General features: G+C 35.5%; 2 protein-coding genes across 2 annotated transcripts; both read left to right on the top strand.

Annotated features, from left to right (window-relative positions):
- Positions 1 to 233: 233 nt before the first annotated feature.
- LOC129271416 (recQ-mediated genome instability protein 2-like) lies at positions 234 to 9,538 on the top strand. Its single transcript, XM_064106533.1, has 4 exons — positions 234 to 372; positions 1,608 to 1,750; positions 2,665 to 2,805; positions 4,668 to 9,538. The coding sequence occupies exons 2-4, from the start codon at positions 1,660 to 1,662 to the stop codon at positions 4,883 to 4,885; spliced, it is 450 nt and encodes a 149-aa protein (XP_063962603.1). The 5' UTR covers positions 234 to 372; positions 1,608 to 1,659; the 3' UTR covers positions 4,886 to 9,538.
- A 2,732-nt stretch (positions 9,539 to 12,270) lies between these two features.
- Positions 12,271 to 17,032, top strand: LOC135155974 (uncharacterized). Its single transcript, XM_064106619.1, has 4 exons — positions 12,271 to 12,687; positions 13,390 to 13,691; positions 16,471 to 16,541; positions 16,942 to 17,032. The coding sequence occupies exons 2-4, from the start codon at positions 13,422 to 13,424 to the stop codon at positions 17,015 to 17,017; spliced, it is 417 nt and encodes a 138-aa protein (XP_063962689.1). The 5' UTR covers positions 12,271 to 12,687; positions 13,390 to 13,421; the 3' UTR covers positions 17,018 to 17,032.
- The last annotated feature ends 3,543 nt before the right edge of the window (positions 17,033 to 20,575 follow it).

Raw genomic sequence — 20,575 nt, 5'->3', positions numbered from 1 at the left:
AGTAGGGGGGACATTTGATATTGTGTCCCCCCTACTATTTTGAGTAGGGGGGACACGTCCCCCCTGTCCCCCCTGGGATTTCCGCCCATGACTAGACTCCAAACTTTCTGCCTATCAAATTGGTAGAGACAGCCACAGTGAATCTAGTCTCACTATCTCAGACTCTACATTATGCACTATGCGAATTGCCAAAAAACGAGTGTCTGTACCGGTACTACTACCGTACAATGGCTGCAGACGTAGACTAAGCTGGTATAGCGCTGAATTTCGACGTCGCGATGGGCTCGGGATCGAATGCGACGAGGGGACCTGACCTCCACCCGATAAAGTAGCAGTAATTCAACACATATAGTGACATACTAGTACCTACCTGTAAGTAACCAAAATGAACATGTCAATGAACCAAAATGAAACATTTTTCCTACGGCTGGCGGCTTGTCAGTAGACGTTCAATTCCAGGGAGCTTCGCTGTGGCTCGCCCCGGGCCCCGCCAAGCCCCGGAGGAGCTCCCGGGAAGTCTGGCCAGTCGGTGCGGTGCCGTGTTTTCTTCAACCAACATGCGTCTAGTCATACCACGCACGTGGCGTCTTCATCATGGCATTTTAAAGCAGTTCAACTTTGAAAAGTTTGTCCACACAGTCTGGGAAAAATAATTCCCGCTGGCAGATTGTAAATTATCCTGGTTGAAACAATTCTTAAGTTAACTCATGTAACTTGTAAAATAAAACACATAGGGCCTACATAAAATAATGAAATTGTCTAACTTTGTCATGTTTGTTAGATCTGAATTTAGCGATTTTAGTTTTACTAAAAATACTAGGAATCGAATTGTCTGTCACCGTGACCCGCATCATCATGACATGAGAAATCAAATGTGGCAGTGTAACTGTAAGTTGTTATAAGCAATTTTGATGAATAATAACTTACACACTGCCATGGCATTGCCATGATGGAAAGCAGTTGTAGTGTTGGCCGATTCAACCAGACAATTGCATTCGACATGATCGAATGTTGTTTCACTTTCATTTTTCATTCCAATTATCTGGATGGCACGGTGATTGGCCCAGTGATTTCGCAGTATATTTTCGTAACAAAATTTTAAAGCAAAGATAGGGCCATAACCATCATCATTGTCAAATTTTTCTCCTGGTTCTTAAAAAAACATTATGAAACTTTGCAATGCCATGTTGTACATCAAACGATAATGAAATTCTCAGCAATAGGAGACATGATAGAGTTATATTTTTCTTCTCTGATTTCCAAAGTCCAAACATTTTGTTTGAGTGGACTTTGGTTTTAATGTGAAGTAAAGGAAGGGGTGGTGTGACTGAAAATAATTTTAGCGATTTTCTTTTCATATTTCTAGCAATGTGTTTGATAAGATTAATGCGATACACTTTGACTTGAGTCGTACCGTTAATGAACAAATTATGGACATTTACTTTGGGGCATGTAGGGGCAAAAACTCATAACAGTTTGGATTATTTGGCAAAACCTGTCCTACATTCTTGAGGGGGGATGGGTGTCTAGCAATAATTTTGAGTGCCCCCCCTGTACCCCTAGAATGTTAACTTTAATAATATGTTATCTTTAAATTCCCTATTCAGGTATTGTTTGATCTTCATCCCTTGAAGATCAGTATCTCTTCAGAATTCCAAGATGGCCCAAGGCAGACTGAACAAAGCTGCTGTGAAGATATTCATTCGTATGCTTGGAGAGAAAGATGTCTTATCTACCATCGACCCTGAAGGTCAGAGAAAGCTCTCTCATTTTTTTTTTATTGAAATTTGTTTTTCCATAAATTTGTTTTCCTATTGACTGCCAACAATTAAAGACATTGTGGAGGGCATTGAAGACCTTAAGATGATTTTGATGACAAAATACGGTAAATACCCCAAAAGAGAAGGAATTTTCTACTGTGTTAGTCTGTTAGATATTAATGACACATGAGATCAAATCTTGCAGCATTTGTTCTTCAAATTGGAAACACTAGTAAATTGAGTATGCATTCTCTTCAGAAAACAGTACGCATTTATGGGTGATCTTATATAAGTTTGAAAGAAATGCCAATTTTGAGAGATAAATTTGAACATCTTTGTGATTGGTGAGCGATTTCAGAATTTGAATTCTTTGATCTTGTTGAACTACTGGCATTATTTTCTTTAATGGCCAAGCAAACAGTAAATACAGCATTATATTGAAAGCTGTAGAGGTTCAGTCTTTTGCTAGTTGTTTCACATGACTATGTCTTGCTCCATTACGCCTCTCCATAGGAGGAGAAAGTAAAAAAGTATTTTTTTTAATGTTTAAAAACTCCAAACAGACTGATTTCAGCTGTGTGATACAACCCGGTAGGAAGAAATTCCTTGAATGCTCGAGCGCCCGATCAAGGTAGCCGTGCTAAAGCCGGGTAATAATAACATCATGTTAAGCAGGGCCCGCTGGGAGAACAGTTTTCAGAATTGAAGTGGCTACCCTGGGTAAAATATGACATAATTTGGCATGGTTTTTGCTCTGTCATCTGAACTCAGGCACATCATTTTATTCTGGAGGGCCTTGAATCAATGCAAACAACAAAATGTGAATGGATACATCTTCTTCATAAATTGACCTATCACTATCAGAAGAGATGAATAATTAGTGTTTGTTCTCCTACCCCTACAGGCCTTGTTTGGCTCGAGGGAAGACTCGTAAGTGTTGACGAGGCAAAGTACATTGCCGTTCTCTTTGACTCGACGGGTAAAGCCAGAATAGACTACAGCAGTGTCAGGAAGCTTCGGTCACAAAAAGATGGTCTTATTTCGGGTGAGAAATCTGTTTGTTATTCATTTGTCCAAGAATATGTATCCAGTTTCAGCAGTAAAATATTGAAAATAAAATTGATCGACTTGTTGAGGGGTGCTTGTAAAAATATGAAGAAAACTGGATGGTCTTACTCACAGCTTTCTTTTAGTTTGTAAGAAAAAAGGGGAATTTCGCTGGTTAAAGTTTGGATATGTGTATTGCATGTTTAGGGTGTTAGAAAATCCAAAAGATAAGATGCAAAACAAAATCAAAGGAAAATGATATGCTTCTGGAGTTCATTCATGTTCATTTTGGGTATTTCCCCCATGTTGATCTGGACTTTTGTGTGTTACTTCTATAACTCCTTATTAGCGGCATGTTTGAATGAAATTGTGATATTGATCTTACTAAAATTATCACTGAAATCTGTCATGTGACCAGTCATTTATTTTAGCTAACACAAACATTTGCTATTGACTGGCACTAATTACTAGTTCTTTTGACCGATAGTGGTTATGAGATGAGGATGCTTTATCATATTTAAGCGTTGTGGCCCAGTGGATTAGTCTTCTGACTTTGAAACAGAGGGACGTGGTGGCCGTGGGTCCCAATCCCAGCCATGGCGTATTTTCCTTCAGCAAGAAATTTATCCACAATGTGCTGCACTCAACCCAGGTGAGGTGAATGGGTACCAGGCAGGATTAATTCCTTGAATGCACTGAGCGCTGAAAGGCAGCTCGAGCTTAAGCCAGGATAATAATAATAAACAATGCGCCTCAGAATAGATTATTTCTAGATAGATGGCGCTCTGTAAATGCCTATTATTATTATTATAACAAGGATCCACATCACCATTTTATTAGAAAGCAATACACATCATTCACTCAGGCATTAAAATTATTACACACACTTGTGACCTTTGAAAGATTCAAAACACCCTTGGCTCTGCCGATGTGTTAAAATTGTCCCAAAGTTACTTTATGTGTTATTCTTAGTACTAAAGCCTTCCATGGTGTGTAGTATTTGTTTACAATTCATGTTTATAGATGGTTTTGAAAACCTGTGGCCGTGCTAGGAGGAGTTTTTTTTTTTTTTTTAAGGGATGGTCCGGGCTGAAAGTATTTATAGCTTAATAAATAGAGTAAAATTCACTGAGCAAAATGCCGAAAATTTCATCAAAATCGGATAATAAATAACAAAGTTATTGAATTCTAAAGTTTAGCAATATTTTGTGAAATCAGTCGTCATGAATATTCATTAGGTGGGCTGATGATGTCACATCTCCACTTGTTCTTTTGTATTTTATTATATGAAATTAGGTTTATTCAAATTTTTCCCTGCAAGAACTAGACAAATTGGATTGACAACTGATGTAGTGCATTAGATATTTATTGCTGCAATTTATTTCATTATAAGGGAGACATATTATTCACACAAGTATGAAATAATGAAAAAATTGTGATTTTATGTAATAGCATAAGAAAACGGAAAGTTGGGATGTGACATCATCAGCCCACCTAATGAATATTCATGATAACTGTTTTCACAAAATATGGCTAAACTTTAAACTTCAATAACTTTATTATTTGTTATCCGATTTTGATGAAATTTTCGGCATTTTGCTCAGTGAATTCTACTCCATGTATTAGAATATAAATATTTCCAGGCTGGACCATCCCTTTAATGTCAACATCTAAGGAAAAGCCTATGTTGATGTTTTACATACTTTTGTTTAAAATGTCGCTAGGTGCTCAGGTGTTCTCAAGTTAAAAAGAAATAATCAAAGGGTTTAACTAGTATTGATTTCATATACACTGTACATGTCTATGCTATGACGGCCCAGCCACTGATAACCACTAATATCATCATGTGTTTTCTTTCAGTTGATTCTTATGTGATGATCGTGGGTAAGGTAGAGTCCTACCCCCCGGACCCTCTCATCAAGGCGATCAAGATTTCACCCATCAGTAGTTCTGAGGTCGAGGAGGTCATGTGGGGAATGGAGGTGGAGGACCAACACAGGGAGGTCTACAGGAAGCGGTACCTGGAACGGATCAAGAAGTATGGAGATCCCATGGCCCACTATCCGCTGGGTTACTAGGATCGAAGGAATGGACCGCTTCCTCGGACTTACCTTTCAGAAGAGAGATGGGACACTATCTTTCCAATGGACCAGGAATATGGAGTAATCCTGCAGGAGGTGAAGGAACTTTGGCAAATTCGTCTAGGTCCACAAGGATCCTATAAAAGAAGGAAAGGTTCTAAGTTGGGACTAGTCACTAGTCCTGTCTTACAGGTATCACATGGACCAATGGAGTAGTTCTGCAAGAGGCGAAGGAACTTTAGCAAACTCATTGTCTAGGTCCACAAGGATCCTCCAAAAGAAGGAAAGGTTCTAAGTTGGGACTAGTCACGAGTCGTGTCTCACAAGTATCCCATGGACCAGTTATATGGAGTAGTCCTACAAGAGGAGGAGAGACTTTAACCATCGTATGGACTGTTTCTCTGGAGTTATCCTATCCAAGAAGGATAGACTTGAGCTATTTCATGGACCTGTCTTGTCTAGTAGTCCAACAAGTAAACGTTAAGCTACCTCATGGACTAGGACCATGTCGATCACACAAGAGAATACTGTGAACTATACAGTTTTATGAAGCATTCCCACACTACAGGAAGAGGAGAGACTTAATCCCATTGGCTAGTTTCATGGAGTAGTCTTATATGAGAGGAAGAGACTTAAACTGTCCCATGGGCTGGATCTATGGAGAAGTTTTTTAGTCTTACAATAGAGAGAGAGAAACAGACTCTTACTACATATGCCCTTCTGATAGGCCTTTATGGTAGTGTTGTTGCCTTGGAAAACTGATTTGCCCTTATAGCTTTCTCTGATTGTCTTGTATAGAAAATTGTAGAATGTAGATTAGTGACATGGAAATGCCCAGTAGATTGTAGTATTCGGGTAGAAATGCACGTTGTTAAAGGAAAATGAAACTTTTGCAACAAGATAGCTTGTGTGAAAACAGAAAAATCAAAGAAACAGATCAACGAAAGTTTGAGAAAAATCTGACAAATAATGAGAAAGTTATGAGCATTTGAATGTGCGATCACTAATGCTATGGAGATCCTCAAATTGGCAATGCGACAAAGATGTGTGATGTCACTTGTGAACAACTCTCCCCATTACTTTAGTATATATATCACTTAAATTGCCTCTTATCACATCTATCAGTAGATCATGTGTTCTTTCTATAGGAGGGCATGTAATACAGATTTTTAAAGAATACATCATGGATAAAGAGTTTGTATCACCACAAGAAAAAGCAGAAAGAGACATTTTGAGGGTATTTTATAGTCCATCAAAGGGAAAGTTGTTCACATGTGACATCACTCATCCTTGTCGCATTGCCAATGGGAGGATCTCCATAGCATTAGTGATTGCATTATTCAAATGCTTATAACTTTCTCATTATTTGTCCGATTTTTCTCAAACTTTCTTTGTTCTTATTCTTTGATTTTTCTGTTTCGACACAAGCCTACTTATTCCAAAGGTTTCATTCCCCTTTAAGATAAGGATATGAGACACTTCTCATTCTGTGCTGGAAATTGTCATGAAATTAGTGAACAATCTGAAACATTTTTGGTGATGCATATCTTTGTTCTCTTGTACTAGCATTTTCATTTAGTGCCCTAGAAAGCAGAGTGTGAAAAAGTTGGTTAAAACATTTCAGTATTCACAACATGTCATATAATCTTTTGTTTTTGCACTTGCTTGAGAAAACAGTGACTGTCATTGTAATACCATCCCATTTTAGGTTCGCCAAACTCAACAATTTGATCATCGCCCAATACAATTGATTCTACAACTAAAATTTACTGTAACTAAGGTAATGGCTAATTATGTATCCAAAATGACGATTGATAGTATCTCATTATGTTACACCCTTGGAAAAAATAAAACTGTAGTGTCTATTAATAGAGTGGTGCTGTTGTATCTCATTAAGTGACACCCTTTGACAAAAATTAATTTGTTGTGTCTATTAAGAGTGGTGCTAACTCTAAGAGAATCATTCGTATCATATAAAGTGTGTTACATTTTCAGTATTGTCAAAAGAAGACTCCACAGTGCCTTACCCCCATACCAGTCTGTATTAGTTATCACCCTGTTCCATACAATGCATTGATATGCAGCTGTTCCTGTGTAAATAACACAATGTAAAACTTATCTAAACTTGTGTGATCTTACAGGTATTTGAACTTATGATGTGATTTATATTGAAAAGAAAATATGAATGCCAAAAATATGTGTCTGAGAAGGTATTATGCATGACATGTACCACAGGACCAACTTGACTTAATGACACATCTATTTTCTTTGCATGTCTATAAGGGGGATGCCAGTTTATATGATGTGCTTCTGTTTTTCAGATTTTAATATGAACATAACAATTTATTGCATTGTTGTATTATTCTGATGCATGTGATAATGCAAATTTCTCAAGGAAAATGTTCTATTGCTTTTTAAAAATGGATTTAGGGGTGTTTTACAAAGAGTCATGAGTGATGAAAGTCATGCTTAAATGCTGACGCACACATGATACGTAATGCACGATCTTATTGATTAATGCGCAGTATTGTGTGTCCTACTTTATAGCATGATTTGAACAGTGTGGTGGTGCCTTATATACTGGATGCAATTGGAAATTTAAGTGCGACTTCACACTTAAATCTTTTTTTAAATATCCCAATGATGGATACGGATTACTCAGGGATTATCATTCCATTCTTTTCAAATATGTTGGAAGTCATGTCTTGGAGAATTATATGTAGAAGTAAGGAGTTAAATTAAGGTCTCGGTTTTCAGTTTGCAGACCTTTTGCAACTCGGGGCCTGTTACATGAAGCTTAGTAATAGATCATGCAATTGATTGCATATCCATTCCATTGTGTATTTTGGTATAGCACCTTTTCCTAGTGGTTACCAAATGCTCCACAAAAATTTGTTCCACTAGATTCACAAGTTGGCCACTCAACAGCATTACCATCTTAAAAGAGACTAGTTAAAGGAGAATGAAACCCTTGAAACCAGCTGAATCCATATCAAAGAGAAAAATCAAAGAAACATATTGTTGAAAGTTTGAGGAAGATTGAATGAATAATAAGAAAGTTATGAGCATTCGAATATTGAGATCACTAGTGCCATGTAGATCCTCCCAACGGCAATGCGACCAAGATCTGTGATATCACACACGTACAACTCCCTCATTACTTTAGTACTTATTTCACTTATATTCTCACTTTTATAGAGTCTATCACAAGGTGAGGTGTTCTCTTTATGAGATGACAAGTACAGAGGTTTCACAACATTATATCATTGATGAATCGTTTGTCATATGATTAGAATGAGCAAAAAGAGATGTTTTGGGGTATATTTTCAGTGTCCAAATGGGAGAGTTGTACGTGTGTGACATCACAGATCTTGGTCGCATTGCCAATGGGAGGATCTCCATAGCATTAGTGATCTCGACATTCAAATGCTCATAACTCTTTTATTGCTAGTCCTATTTTACTCAAAGTTTTGTTGATCTTATTCTTTGATTTTTCTGCTTTCACAAAAGCTAACTTGCTCCAAGAGTTTCATTCTCCTTTAAGCAATAAAAATAGTCCATGCAATAATAACAATAATCAATATTAATGCAATAGCTAAATACTGAATATAAGTCTTGTGATAAATTTGTAAGAACTAAGTTACAGGGACTGGGGGATGTGTAAAGCTGTTTGTAATGCTATGCATGTCTTCCAATGGACTGCAATGTGATCTGCCAAATCTATGCCCAAAGGCAAAATTTGTTCCTAGTTCAACTACAGGGTGAACTTGTCTTAAAGGGGAAGTTCACCCAGACAAAAATTTGAAATAGCAGAAGGAAAATAAAGTAAATTGGCGAGGGTTTGAGAAAATTCCAAAGAATAATGAAGTTATTAAAATTTTAATTTTGATTTGTGACGTCATGCAAGCAGCTTTCCTACATATCGTATGGTAAAAGAAAAATCAATGAAACGTCATTTTCTCAGAAAATTGAAAATGGTTTTTACTGTACCTTCAGTATGTACTCAACAAACAAATCATTTCATACCCTTTCATAAAAAGAAAACAAGACAGTATAAGTCATCACAAATGATCAAAATATTGAAATTTAAGTATTTTATATTACATAACATGTGGAGCAGCTGCTCGTTTATGGCATCAAAAATCCAAAATTTGAAATTATAATACCAGTTTTTTTCTTAATCTTTAACGGATTTTCCTCAAACCTTCACCAATATTTTTTTATTATTCTGCTGTTTTTACAACAAAATTTTCTTCAAGGTGAACTTCCCCTTTAAATGAAGGGTAAGTGTATTTCAATAAGCTCATCTAATATGTGTCAAAATGTATACTGTACATTGCCCTTTCAACATTCTTGAAATTGTTAATAAATGATGGGAAATGATGAGAGAACAGTTTAATAGGCTTGTCATATCAAGTCTAGTAAGATTGTGCCTAACTTTGAGAACAGCTTTCTGATACATCCCCGAGGCTGGTCTCAATTTCAGTATTACTATATTTTGTCAGTAAGTTGTATCTATTCTTGACAGTACTTTTAAGTGGAAAAAAGTACTATTCTTGCCAATGTTGGAACAAATGGTGGGTTTTATATGATTCACTGTGCATTTGCATGGCTTCATGGCAAATATATGTATTTTTTAGTTTTTAGAAACGTTATTTACTATCGTCTCCTTATTTGTGTCTGCCTTAAATGATCTTGACTGTTCATTGTATAATTGATAATAATTATTACAAACATTGGTGTTATTTGGCCCAGAACATGTTTTGTTTGGTGTAAGAATGGCAGAGGTAAAAGTATTTATATATCAATTACACCACGTTAATTTCCAGTCAAGTCCATTGTAACATGCTTATAACTATTTTCTTTTACATACCACACATCAACCAATTAGGATATATAAACATTCTTTTGGCAGAGTGAATTTCAAAGAGAGAATCACAGGTCTCAAAGGTTGCATATCTGCTCTTTGATACAATACCTGCTCAATAGAAATAATGTACCTAGGTTAATCAATGTACTGCTTTAGACAGTGCTTAATACCTCAGTCACATTTCCCCTACGGCAGCCGTATGGCGAGTCCAAACGGCCATTTGAGCATTTTTTACCAGCTACGTATATGTGGTTTAAATCCAGGGGAGCCGCCAGCCGGTGCCCCCCCCCCCCCATTGAAAGGCACAATTAAAATTTGTGATGTAAAAATGCCATTAAAACAGAAGTGCACCCCCCCCCTTTGAGAGTGAAGACTTTTATTTGCTTGCTTGCTTGTCAAATATTTTCATGGACGAAATGTGCTTATATTTGTTAAAAACCCTTATTTTTCTTTTTTTTTGCTTGACAAAGTTTTCCTCAGGAAAATGTGCCCCCCCCATTTGGAAAATCCTGGATCCGCCCCTGATCTGCCACACACACTTTTGTTATTCATTCTACAAATTAGTTTTACCCACTTATGCATTATCAGAGTTACATGAGATGAAAGAGGAGAATAGGCTTTACATGATTTGTCATCAATTATCAATTTCATTAAACTTGCGTCAAAGCTTGATTATAAATTAAGGTGTGTAAGAGAGGAAAAAACAAGAATGATTAAAATTTTAAAGAAATTATCATAAAAGGAAAAAAAGTTGTATCTTTTACAAAATGAGATCACTTAGTAAATTTTATTTGTAATCTCTCCTGAGTCATCAATATTGTCTTAGTTTCCTCATAAAATAAAATATGATTTGGAGTGAGAGAAAAAAACAATGCTAGCCATTTTGTGTATTTGGAGTCGTCTATCGAAATGATATCGCTGATGTGGGGGAAATTGGAAGTCTGATGAATACAACTTTTTACAATAAAAATTTCATTTTTTCTTTCTATTTGTCTGATATTGTTCAAAGTTTTACCTGTCAAATCTGTTTATTTTAAATAGGTTTACTGCCAATTCGTTCAATTATAAACTTGTCTTCTATCATTTGGTCCGCCATGAGTTTGTCCACTATCCACATGGTCTAATTTCCATTTTGTCTTTTAGCTAGTTGGTCATTTAGCCATGTAGTCCATATACCTTTTGGTCTAAGTAGACTAAGTGTGAATTGGGCGAAATGAAGTAAAATTAGACCAACTGGTTATGAGATAAAATGATCATAGACGAACTGGCGATTAATTGGACCAAACAGTAATTGGAACAAATGGGTGTTAGATGAAATGTTGGACAGAATGGCATTAAGACTTATGAAGATAGAACATGTGATGAGGGGACGAGTTGGCAATAGACAAATTGGCAATTTACCATCCAATTGTCTGATTTTTTTTTTTTTGGGGGGGGGGGGACGCACTGTGTAATGCTCATGCAGTGAGCTGTTGATAACTCCCATTTAAGTCTGATCTTGTTAGTTTGTGTCATTTTTTTAACAAGTGCACACATAGTTACCAATAATGCATATAACATTCCCATTTATTTTAAAGCAGGATAAAAGAGCATTGTAGATTAAGTGCCTTGCTCACGGGCAGAGTTGCCACGGCCGGGGATCGAACCCCGGACTTTCCATATATAGCCAGGCGCCTTAGACCACTCGGCCACACACACGCACCAGTTTGTGTCATTGCGTTGAATTCCTTTGCTCTCATTACTTATTTATAATTAAACAAACTTTGCTGTTCTTAATTCACCATCTTTTATTTATAGTTTCACATGTGGGTCTTTTTTATTTCTCAAAAAATGACTCAAATGTCATGTCAGTATCATGGGAGAATTTACTTGGAATATGCCTCTAAATGGGCTCACTAATGTTGCTGCAAAAGTACTACACCCTGATTCTCTCACTTTTCAGATTTGTAAGGTGAAAACAAACAATAGAGACATCGACACGCATTTTCCGCCTTTCTCCTTTACCAGGATGAAGAACCTCGGAAATGATTTGACAAAAAAATCGCGGATAAAAGCATTCCGATAACATTCACAAATAAAACATTAGTTTCGGAGAAAAACGTAAACATTGCCACGTGCTTATCAAAATGGGTGTTGTCTCGGCGGACCAATCACAAGCAAGAGATTTGCATAAAAGGCGGTGCCGTTCTCATTACCCAATGACGTACAAATAGGGAAGGAAATCTGGAAATAGTTGTAGTCTATTTTTGTAACGATTTGTAAAAAACAAAATACTAGTAAGATGTGTTAATTCACAATAACTACTAAGCTTTTGACTTAAAGATGAAAATCAAGATTTTTCATTCATGTCCAACGTATTGAAAAATAATAACAATGAAATATAACTGACAAGTTTTGAAATTTTAACGTCCAATAACACTCAAAAGTCTGTTTTGTGCTCCTGAGAGAAATGCCATGTTTTGGCTAGCGCCGGTTGGAACCGGTTGACAACAATACAGCCGACGCATTCATTCGTGTACGTACGTGTACGGCGGCATGTGACGGAGATGCCGGTAGTGTCAGTACACACTACCTTGTCGAACATAAACAGAATATTTTGAGCACATCGATTTTACTCGATATTTTTTCAATTGGAAACTGGCCTTCGGTTTTTCACGTCCTAACTTTTTGAGGAAGCAGAAAAAATTGGAGATTGTTTTACGACAGGATCACGATCCGTTTCTAACATTAAGAAATATCAGATTCTGTCTCCGTCAGAGAAAAAAACACTGTCATTTACAGACTGGATCATCGATCTGAATCTCATCTGTCCTCGACCTCGTCTATCGCCACTGCGATTCCAACACCAACTAAGTTACTATTCGAGCTCTGCACATGCACCTGTGTTTTGCGTGATATTTCGTCTGGTTTTTATACAAGTTAATCTTAGGTAAGGTTAGAATCCAATCGTGACCATTATAATATTATTTCAGTTTTTGAATTGTTGGTTCCAGAAAAGACTGAGTACCGGTACCGGTACTGTAACTTAGTCTTTTTTGGCTTAAGTTTCTTTGCACTTTCTGTGAAGGAAATGAAACTCATTGAAAGTGAAAGTGAAACTGAAATTGAAAAAAAAATAGGTCTAATAAATAATAAATGGGGACAGCTGAAATCCGTCAGTAGTATTACTGTTAATTCTTAGCCTTAGAAGGAGTTTTTAAACAACCTTTTTTACTTTATGAAATTTCTAATCCTATAATATATGGAGGAGCCATGCCAGTGGACCAAGATTAGCCAGGCGGCTTCTTGAGACTATGCGAGAGTGAAAATAATTTACTAACGTAGGCTTACTCTAAGCCTACGTTAGTAAATGATTTTTACTCTCAAGAAGCTGCCTGGCTAACCAAGATGAAACGGTTAGTGCAGTGGAGCACTGATGAACAGGGACTGAACAAAGCTTTCATTTTGGTTAGATCTACTGCTACTAGGCATGGTAAAAATTATAAAAAAGTGTTAACTTATTAAGTTATACATGTAATATGCTTAAGTTGAAACTCACAAATTCTAAAATTTTTAGTTCAGTTGTATTCTATAATGAGCATTCATTCATTAACTTGCATTTTGCAACATTTTTTTTTTCAATCCACTTCAGGTTTAATAAAAAAATTGAAAAATTCTTGATTTATGATGCCCTCTGAGCTTCCACAAGATCAAGGACAGGTTTCTGAAGACGAGGGCGTCGCCATGGAATCGCACAAACAAGCCTTGGTCAACGGACTTGATAAATGCACCACGACCTTGGAAGAGGATGCTCAGATCGACATCAGCGAGATCGGAGAGGAATACCAACACGATCCACACTGCGACCCCGACAACCCAATCCAGGTCAAATTCCAGGACGTGAGCGCAGCAGCTTACAAGATCAAAAGCGGGGTGTTTCGGTCACCATGTTCGGTAAGTTAAGAAACATGTACATGTACACTTGGTATTAATTCAATTTTCATTAATTTGATGTCATTCTCTTACTTTCAATAATTTGTTTGGATTAAATAGTTGAATGATGTACAAATATATGTATGTGCAAGACAAATTTGCCTTCACAGCTCATTTTTGAAGTAAACTGGAAAAGATGTATGGATTTAAGTTTTGTCTTCAAAGCATTCCCTCATTCCATTAAAATTAAAATACTTAACAAAAAAGAGTGAAATACAGTAACAGATTACAGTAGATACAAATATAATTAAAATGAGATTTGAATTAAATGACTCAATATTTCTTGAAAGTCGAACTTACATGCAACAGCAGGGGTCAATATTAACTTTCCAGGATAATTTACAATCAATTTTAATATTTTATTTTCAATGTTTGATAATGGTTTTCGAATCTTAATTTTTTTTTTTGGGGGGGAAGGCATGAGGTTAAGCTGAAAAAAAAACTCCTATCATACGTGTAACTTATCCCCATTTAAAATTTTTAAGATTTTTAGAAGTAGGTCACTTGTACACTGTCGTTTTGAATTCGATTCTTGGTTCATCTGGATCCCTGTTCTCTCTCTCTCTCTCTCTTCACCCCCCTGTATTTGTCTAAATCTTCTCTCTCTTTCTCTCTTGCCCTATGTCCCAGTTTCTATCACATCTTCATTTTTCTCACCGATCAACTGAATATCTTACAAGGTCACCTCAGCTAGGTCAACAGTCATAATGGGTGCGCCTACAAAGATGAATAGACTCTGTCTGTTTAGTGAATGCACTTTCACAATAAGCTTCAGAATTAAATGGAATTGGGGTTAATCATGCAAATCACAACAAACAGAGATTGGTGTGACGTCATTGGTCACCTATACATGCACTGTGATGCACACTAGGTACTCTTAAATAGACACACATCAAATTGTATTGTTGGATTACAATACTGGGCAACTAGAAAAGCATTTAAAAATGTATCGGGGACTTTGCACGTTCCTCCTCCTTTCTTGACATTACAAATGCAAAGCGATAAACAAATTATGATCCATTTACATATATGCACCGTACCGGTATATACTTTATAAAAGCTTTGCATTTGTAATGTTGGTTTAAAGTTTAAACTCATTGTTGCAGAAAGAAATCAGCAATCAAGTGCACACTTGTAATTTATTGAGATACGATTGATTTTGGGGGCGCAGAAATGATGTGCAATTGATTGCACGTTTCTTGCAATTCCCTCTTTAATAGTCTCTTACTAAAACCTTCGAGAGAGGCCTTAGTACTGCCAAATTTGGGGGTGTGAAAATCCCACCAACACAGTGCAAATTTTCATTCCATTGTCCTCAGTGACGTTTGATGATTGAGATCCTCTGAGGCTTATAATGCAGTCTTGGTGCTGTAGCATAACAATTGTATGATTAGGAGTAACAAGGTCTACATACATGGTCAATCACATGTACAGAACTTGCAATCAATTTTAAATCTCTTTATGACCCCTGTTGTGAAATTATCACACCAACAACTTGCAATGGAAAATGCCACACTTCATGTACAGTGTAGTATAAAAAGGGTTATCTATGGAATGATATTTTTTCATTTAATGATTGAAGTATGTATCTATGATCTAGTATATAGGTCATTAATTTCTTCAGAATGCTGATAGATAAGTTCTGATGTGTGACTTCAGTGTGAAATTGTTGGTAAAGTTAATCAATACAAGTCTATCTAGCAAAAGAAAAGTCCATACTTAATGCGTAGTTGTAAATCATTTTATTATCTGAGGTTGGATTCATCTGTACTGTTGGTCATTACTTTCTCTTGAATGTTGATAGATTGAATGTGTGACTTCAGTCTAGAGCTTGTTGCTATTTTAAAGTCACTTTCAGACTCAGTAAGGCTTTCAAATCACAATATATGCACAGCTGCAGGTTCCTGAAGATTCTCATAAAATTCTCAATTAGGAAATAATAACAGGATTAATTTTGAGGGCTCAGTTAGTTCAGGTGGCATATATACATATACCTGCAAATTGTATGTACTTAAAACTTCAAATTCTGAGTTGGTTCTTTGAATTTGACATTGACTCTGAAAAGAAAAGTTGCTTTAAATTTCTTTTAATCTCCATGTTTATGGAAAACATGAAAACTCCTGTAAATATAATTTCAATTGCGATCAAAAGGGTATGTAGGCCTATTAGAAATTGCATTTAGTTCTACAAAGAACAAGGGATGTACCATACTTTTATAGATATAATTTTTAATCGTGGTTTATATAAGATTGATTAAAAATTTAGCTGGAAAAGAGTCTTAAAGGAATAATAAAGAATGATTCATATTTTGTTTTACCTTTTGAGTTAATTGTTTACAGAAAGAGGGAAATGTCGAATCCAGAAAGCCTTGATTTTCCATTCAGAAATGGAGGCAAACATTAAGGCTGTGCTTATATTTTGAGTTAAGACCAGCATCCAGCATTGGTTATCCCCTAAAAAATATAAGCTGCTGTGTATTCTGACTATTCTCTTAAATATTATAATAATAATAATAATAATAATAGGCATTTATATAGCGCCATCTATCTAGAAGTAGAAATATATTATATTCCGAGGCGCGTTGTTATTATTATTATTACCCCGGCTTTAGCTTGAGCTGACTTTCAGCGCTCATGCATTCAAGGAATGAATCCTGCCGGGTACCCATTATGTAAAATCATTTCTGCAAACCACTCTCACCTGTAATCTCAATCAACCTTTCTCATAATTTTCTTCCTAGAAATCTAATCTGTCAACAATGGTGGGAATGGATTTGTACTTGAAGAAAGACTACTTACAGACCACAGGAAGGTAAGTTTGTTGGAGCAGTCACAATTTCTTTTCAGCCGTTAGTTTTATAGTTTTAAGCATTATCATAAAATAATGAGGCCGAGAATAGTATTCTTTATTAAGTAAAACGGGAGCATTTCATCAACATTTTTGTCTGACATTCCTTGATTTTTATTTGCTGAGGAGCACTGTTACTATGGTAACTGTCGGATAAAACAGGACTTGTCAGATAAAATGTCTGACAAGTCCTTTCATGAAACGCTCCCCAGCTAATGTATTTTTAGGTGATGCAACTTCCTGGGGATTTTGACGCTGGATAAATTGTTCACCTCAAATCGTTGTAACTTGAAGATCTATCATTAACTATTCTTAACACCACCAGAATGTAAATATTCATAATTCCCTTTTGTTGTTGTTGCAGTTTCAAAGAGAGAGGGGCTCGTAATACGCTTCTAATGCTTCCAGAGGTAAGAAATCTTCTTTGTAAACTTGAGTGATATTTAGACAAACTTGTATTCTGTATGCAGATGTAGAATGAATTCTTTTCAAAGTCATCACCAGTGTTTGCTTGAATATTGATTATGTGTGATTTGGTAGATAATGGGATACAGTGTTGATTCCGAATACTGGTGTACATGTATGTGATTGATACTTCATGATGGAATTAATGGCCCGAATTCACAAAGGTGGTTTTGAAAACCCACGGTCGAGTCCATGGTTTATGCAGAATTCCTGTATAAATTACGCTTATTTTACCGCGTATATTAAACAATGTCCAATGCTGATGCGCGATTTTGTCCCAGTGCGCCAAATTGACGCCTGTTGCCGTGGTTATCCACGCTATTTTATTCATGAGTCCACTGTTTTGAATTAATGAGTCCACCCTTCTAACCATGGCAACAGGCGTCAATTTGGCGCACTGACAAAAGTGCGCATAAGCTTTGGACATTTTTATACACGCGCCCAGTACACGCTTAAAGGGTAATTTATACAGGAAATCTGCATAAACCATGGATTCAACCGTGGGTTTTCAAAACCACCTTTGTGAATTCGGGCCAATAAGTTCAAGCAATTATCATCGATCTTGTTTCAAGATCATTTTTAATTTATTATCTGCCAATTATTGACGTTGAGGGAGAGTTAAAGTAAAGTTTTGTCATTTCACAATCAAATTTGAAATTACCAATACCACGTGAGCATTTGCTACTGACTACATTTACATCACACGTACAATATAGTTTTAAGACATCTATTTGCATTTGCCACTCTCCACCAATGTTAAAGGGATTGTTTCACTTTGTGAGCAATTGAAAAAATTATCATATTGCTTTTTGAAAATGGTATGAACATTTGACTAACAGCTCAAAAATACCCATGTGAAAGTTTGGGATCATAACATGTTCGGGAAGTGTTTTTAAAAACTGAAAATCTGAGGCAATGTTTGAAGAGAAAAATGCACTTCTCGACGGTTGATTCATGATTCTGTTTCCAATTTAAATCGATATTATATAGCGCCACCTTGTGATGTATGCAAGAAAGTAGGCGGAGCTTACCACGGAATTTCGCTTCTTGCGTGATCTGTGGGCGAAGTTAGCTTGTTTTGGGTTTTTTCTGTGTCTCTGCTCGGTGTGTGCGATAAGCGATCGATGCATGTGCGTTGCTTATTGCCTGTGTGAAAGGGTGTAGATGTGTGTGTCGCTTATGCATAACATTGGGGGAATATCATAGGACCATGATCATACTGTCAAACTGTGTCGAACTCGTGAATGTCCATTCCGTCTGTGGTCTGTACATTTGAATATGCTACATGTATGCCTCATAATGAACTTTGTAGACTTACAGACCATGGGATTTTGATGAATTTATATTTTGGCGACGTAAATTAGTAGCAAATAAAACGACAACAACATAAAAGAACGCGACAAACCGGGGCTACAAATACAATCTCGGATCTACAGTGTAGAGTAATAGTAGTTTTTTGTGGATCATGGGGGCTGGGGATGGAGCGTGATTTTCCAGAAGCTATATTGTGCCCCCCCCCCCAAAAAAAAAAAATTCCCTCTGTTCTTTTCTTTAGTTTACCTTTGCATGCACTACAAGATATATCCTTGTGGTTGTTGATAATTCTCTTTTACCTGGTCACGATATAGCAAACGTCCGTCGACTGATTCGAGAAGAGAATGCAATATAGCTCCATGTAATGCAATATCATGGAGCTGTAATATATGTATCCGAACTCCACTCTGGTCATGTTACGTCCACGTAGTCACAGGCCTTCGTGTGTCATGTACATGTTTACATACACGGTATGAGGCGCCGAATGTACCAATATTATATAGAACAATTATTTGTTATATAATCATTATTTATTAAATAATAACTATTATTTATATATAATTTACATTTTATTTGTAAATAACTACTATTATATAAAATATCATTTCTAATTATTTATATATAATTCCAAGTAATACTTCATTATTTGTAAATAATAATAGTTCGACATTCCATTATTTATAAATAATGATTATTTGTTTTTCATTATTTATAAATAATGATTATTTGTTTTTCATTATTTATAAATAATGATTACTTGTTTTTCATTATTTACAAATAATGATTATTTGTTTTTCATTATTTATAAATAATTATTATTTGTTTTTCATTATTTACAAATAATGATCATTTGTTTTTCATTATTTATAAATAATGATTATTTGTTTTTCATTATTTATAAATAATGATTATTTGTTTTTCATTATTTACAAATAATGATTATTTGTTTTTCATTATTTATAAATAATGATTATTTGTTTTTCATTATTTATAAATAATGATTATTTGTTTTTCATTATTTATAAATAATGATTATTTGTTTTTCATTATTTACAAATAATGATTATTTGTTTTTCATTATTTATAAATAATGATTATTTGTTTTTCATTATTTATAAATAATTTGTTGAGTTTTCCATTATTTATAAATAATGATTATTTGTTAAATAATGAAAACGTCTACTTCATTATTTATAAATAATCATTATTTAATGTTCGAGTTTTCCATTATTTATAAATAAAGATTATTTGTTAAATAATGAAATATCTACTTCATTATTTATAAATAATAATTTTGTTTCAATATCCCATTATTTATAAATAATCATTATTTATAAACAATTTTTACAGTTTGCCATTATATACAAATAACCATTGTTTATTAAATAATGCCATTATTTATTAAATAATGCCATTATTTATTAAATAATGCCATTATTTATTAAATAATGGAAAACTCGCTATAACATGCAAATGTGGGACCGCCCATGATATGAATATTCATGATGCGATTTCCTTTTTCGTGATTTTTCTTCACAAATTTTTGTCCATTTCCTCTTCATAATGACATTTCTTGAAGCAATTTTCTAGGGATATGGTCTGATTGTAATATTCTTCATTTTCTATATAACTTCGTCTTCGTAGAAATATCAAAAAGTGTAATTTTATACGATTTTTCCTACAGTTCACAATCCCCATAGGCGCGCGTGTACTGTAGGGACAACCGGTGAATCGACGGAGTGCTCTTCATCGAAATACTACGTTGGTTGGTCCCCGGAAGTGGCGGGCGGAATTTAGCCCGAATCCTCGATGGAAGTCGATCAAGTGCATATGAGCTGAGAGAGTGAAATATCAGTGTACTTGTACAGGCCCTTCTACTTTTTATAAATATTTCTTGTTGCTTTTTTTAAAGTTAATTTTTCCTGGTGTAGAGATAAGTTTCAGTTCTAATAATGCACTTCAAATACATTTTGGAGTGTCTGTTTGAGGCGTTTGGGGCGATTTCACCCTGGCCCCAAAATGCTCGCAACGACAATACGGGGGCATGATGACCCCTAAATTTTTTAAAACTTATTTTTCTATTGAAAATTATCACAAAATTCACCAAAAGTGTGCACGAAAGCCTTCGTATTTCACTTTTAAAACTCCAAAAAGTGCCCAAATGACAAGCTTGGTCGCTTCGCTGTGTCGCTTTCAACTTGAGAACGTTTACGCGTCTG

Source organism: Lytechinus pictus, chromosome 11 (genome assembly GCF_037042905.1).
Source record: "Lytechinus pictus isolate F3 Inbred chromosome 11, Lp3.0, whole genome shotgun sequence".
Taxonomy (NCBI): domain Eukaryota; kingdom Metazoa; phylum Echinodermata; class Echinoidea; order Temnopleuroida; family Toxopneustidae; genus Lytechinus; species Lytechinus pictus.
This window is presented reverse-complemented; position numbering and strand designations above follow the sequence as displayed.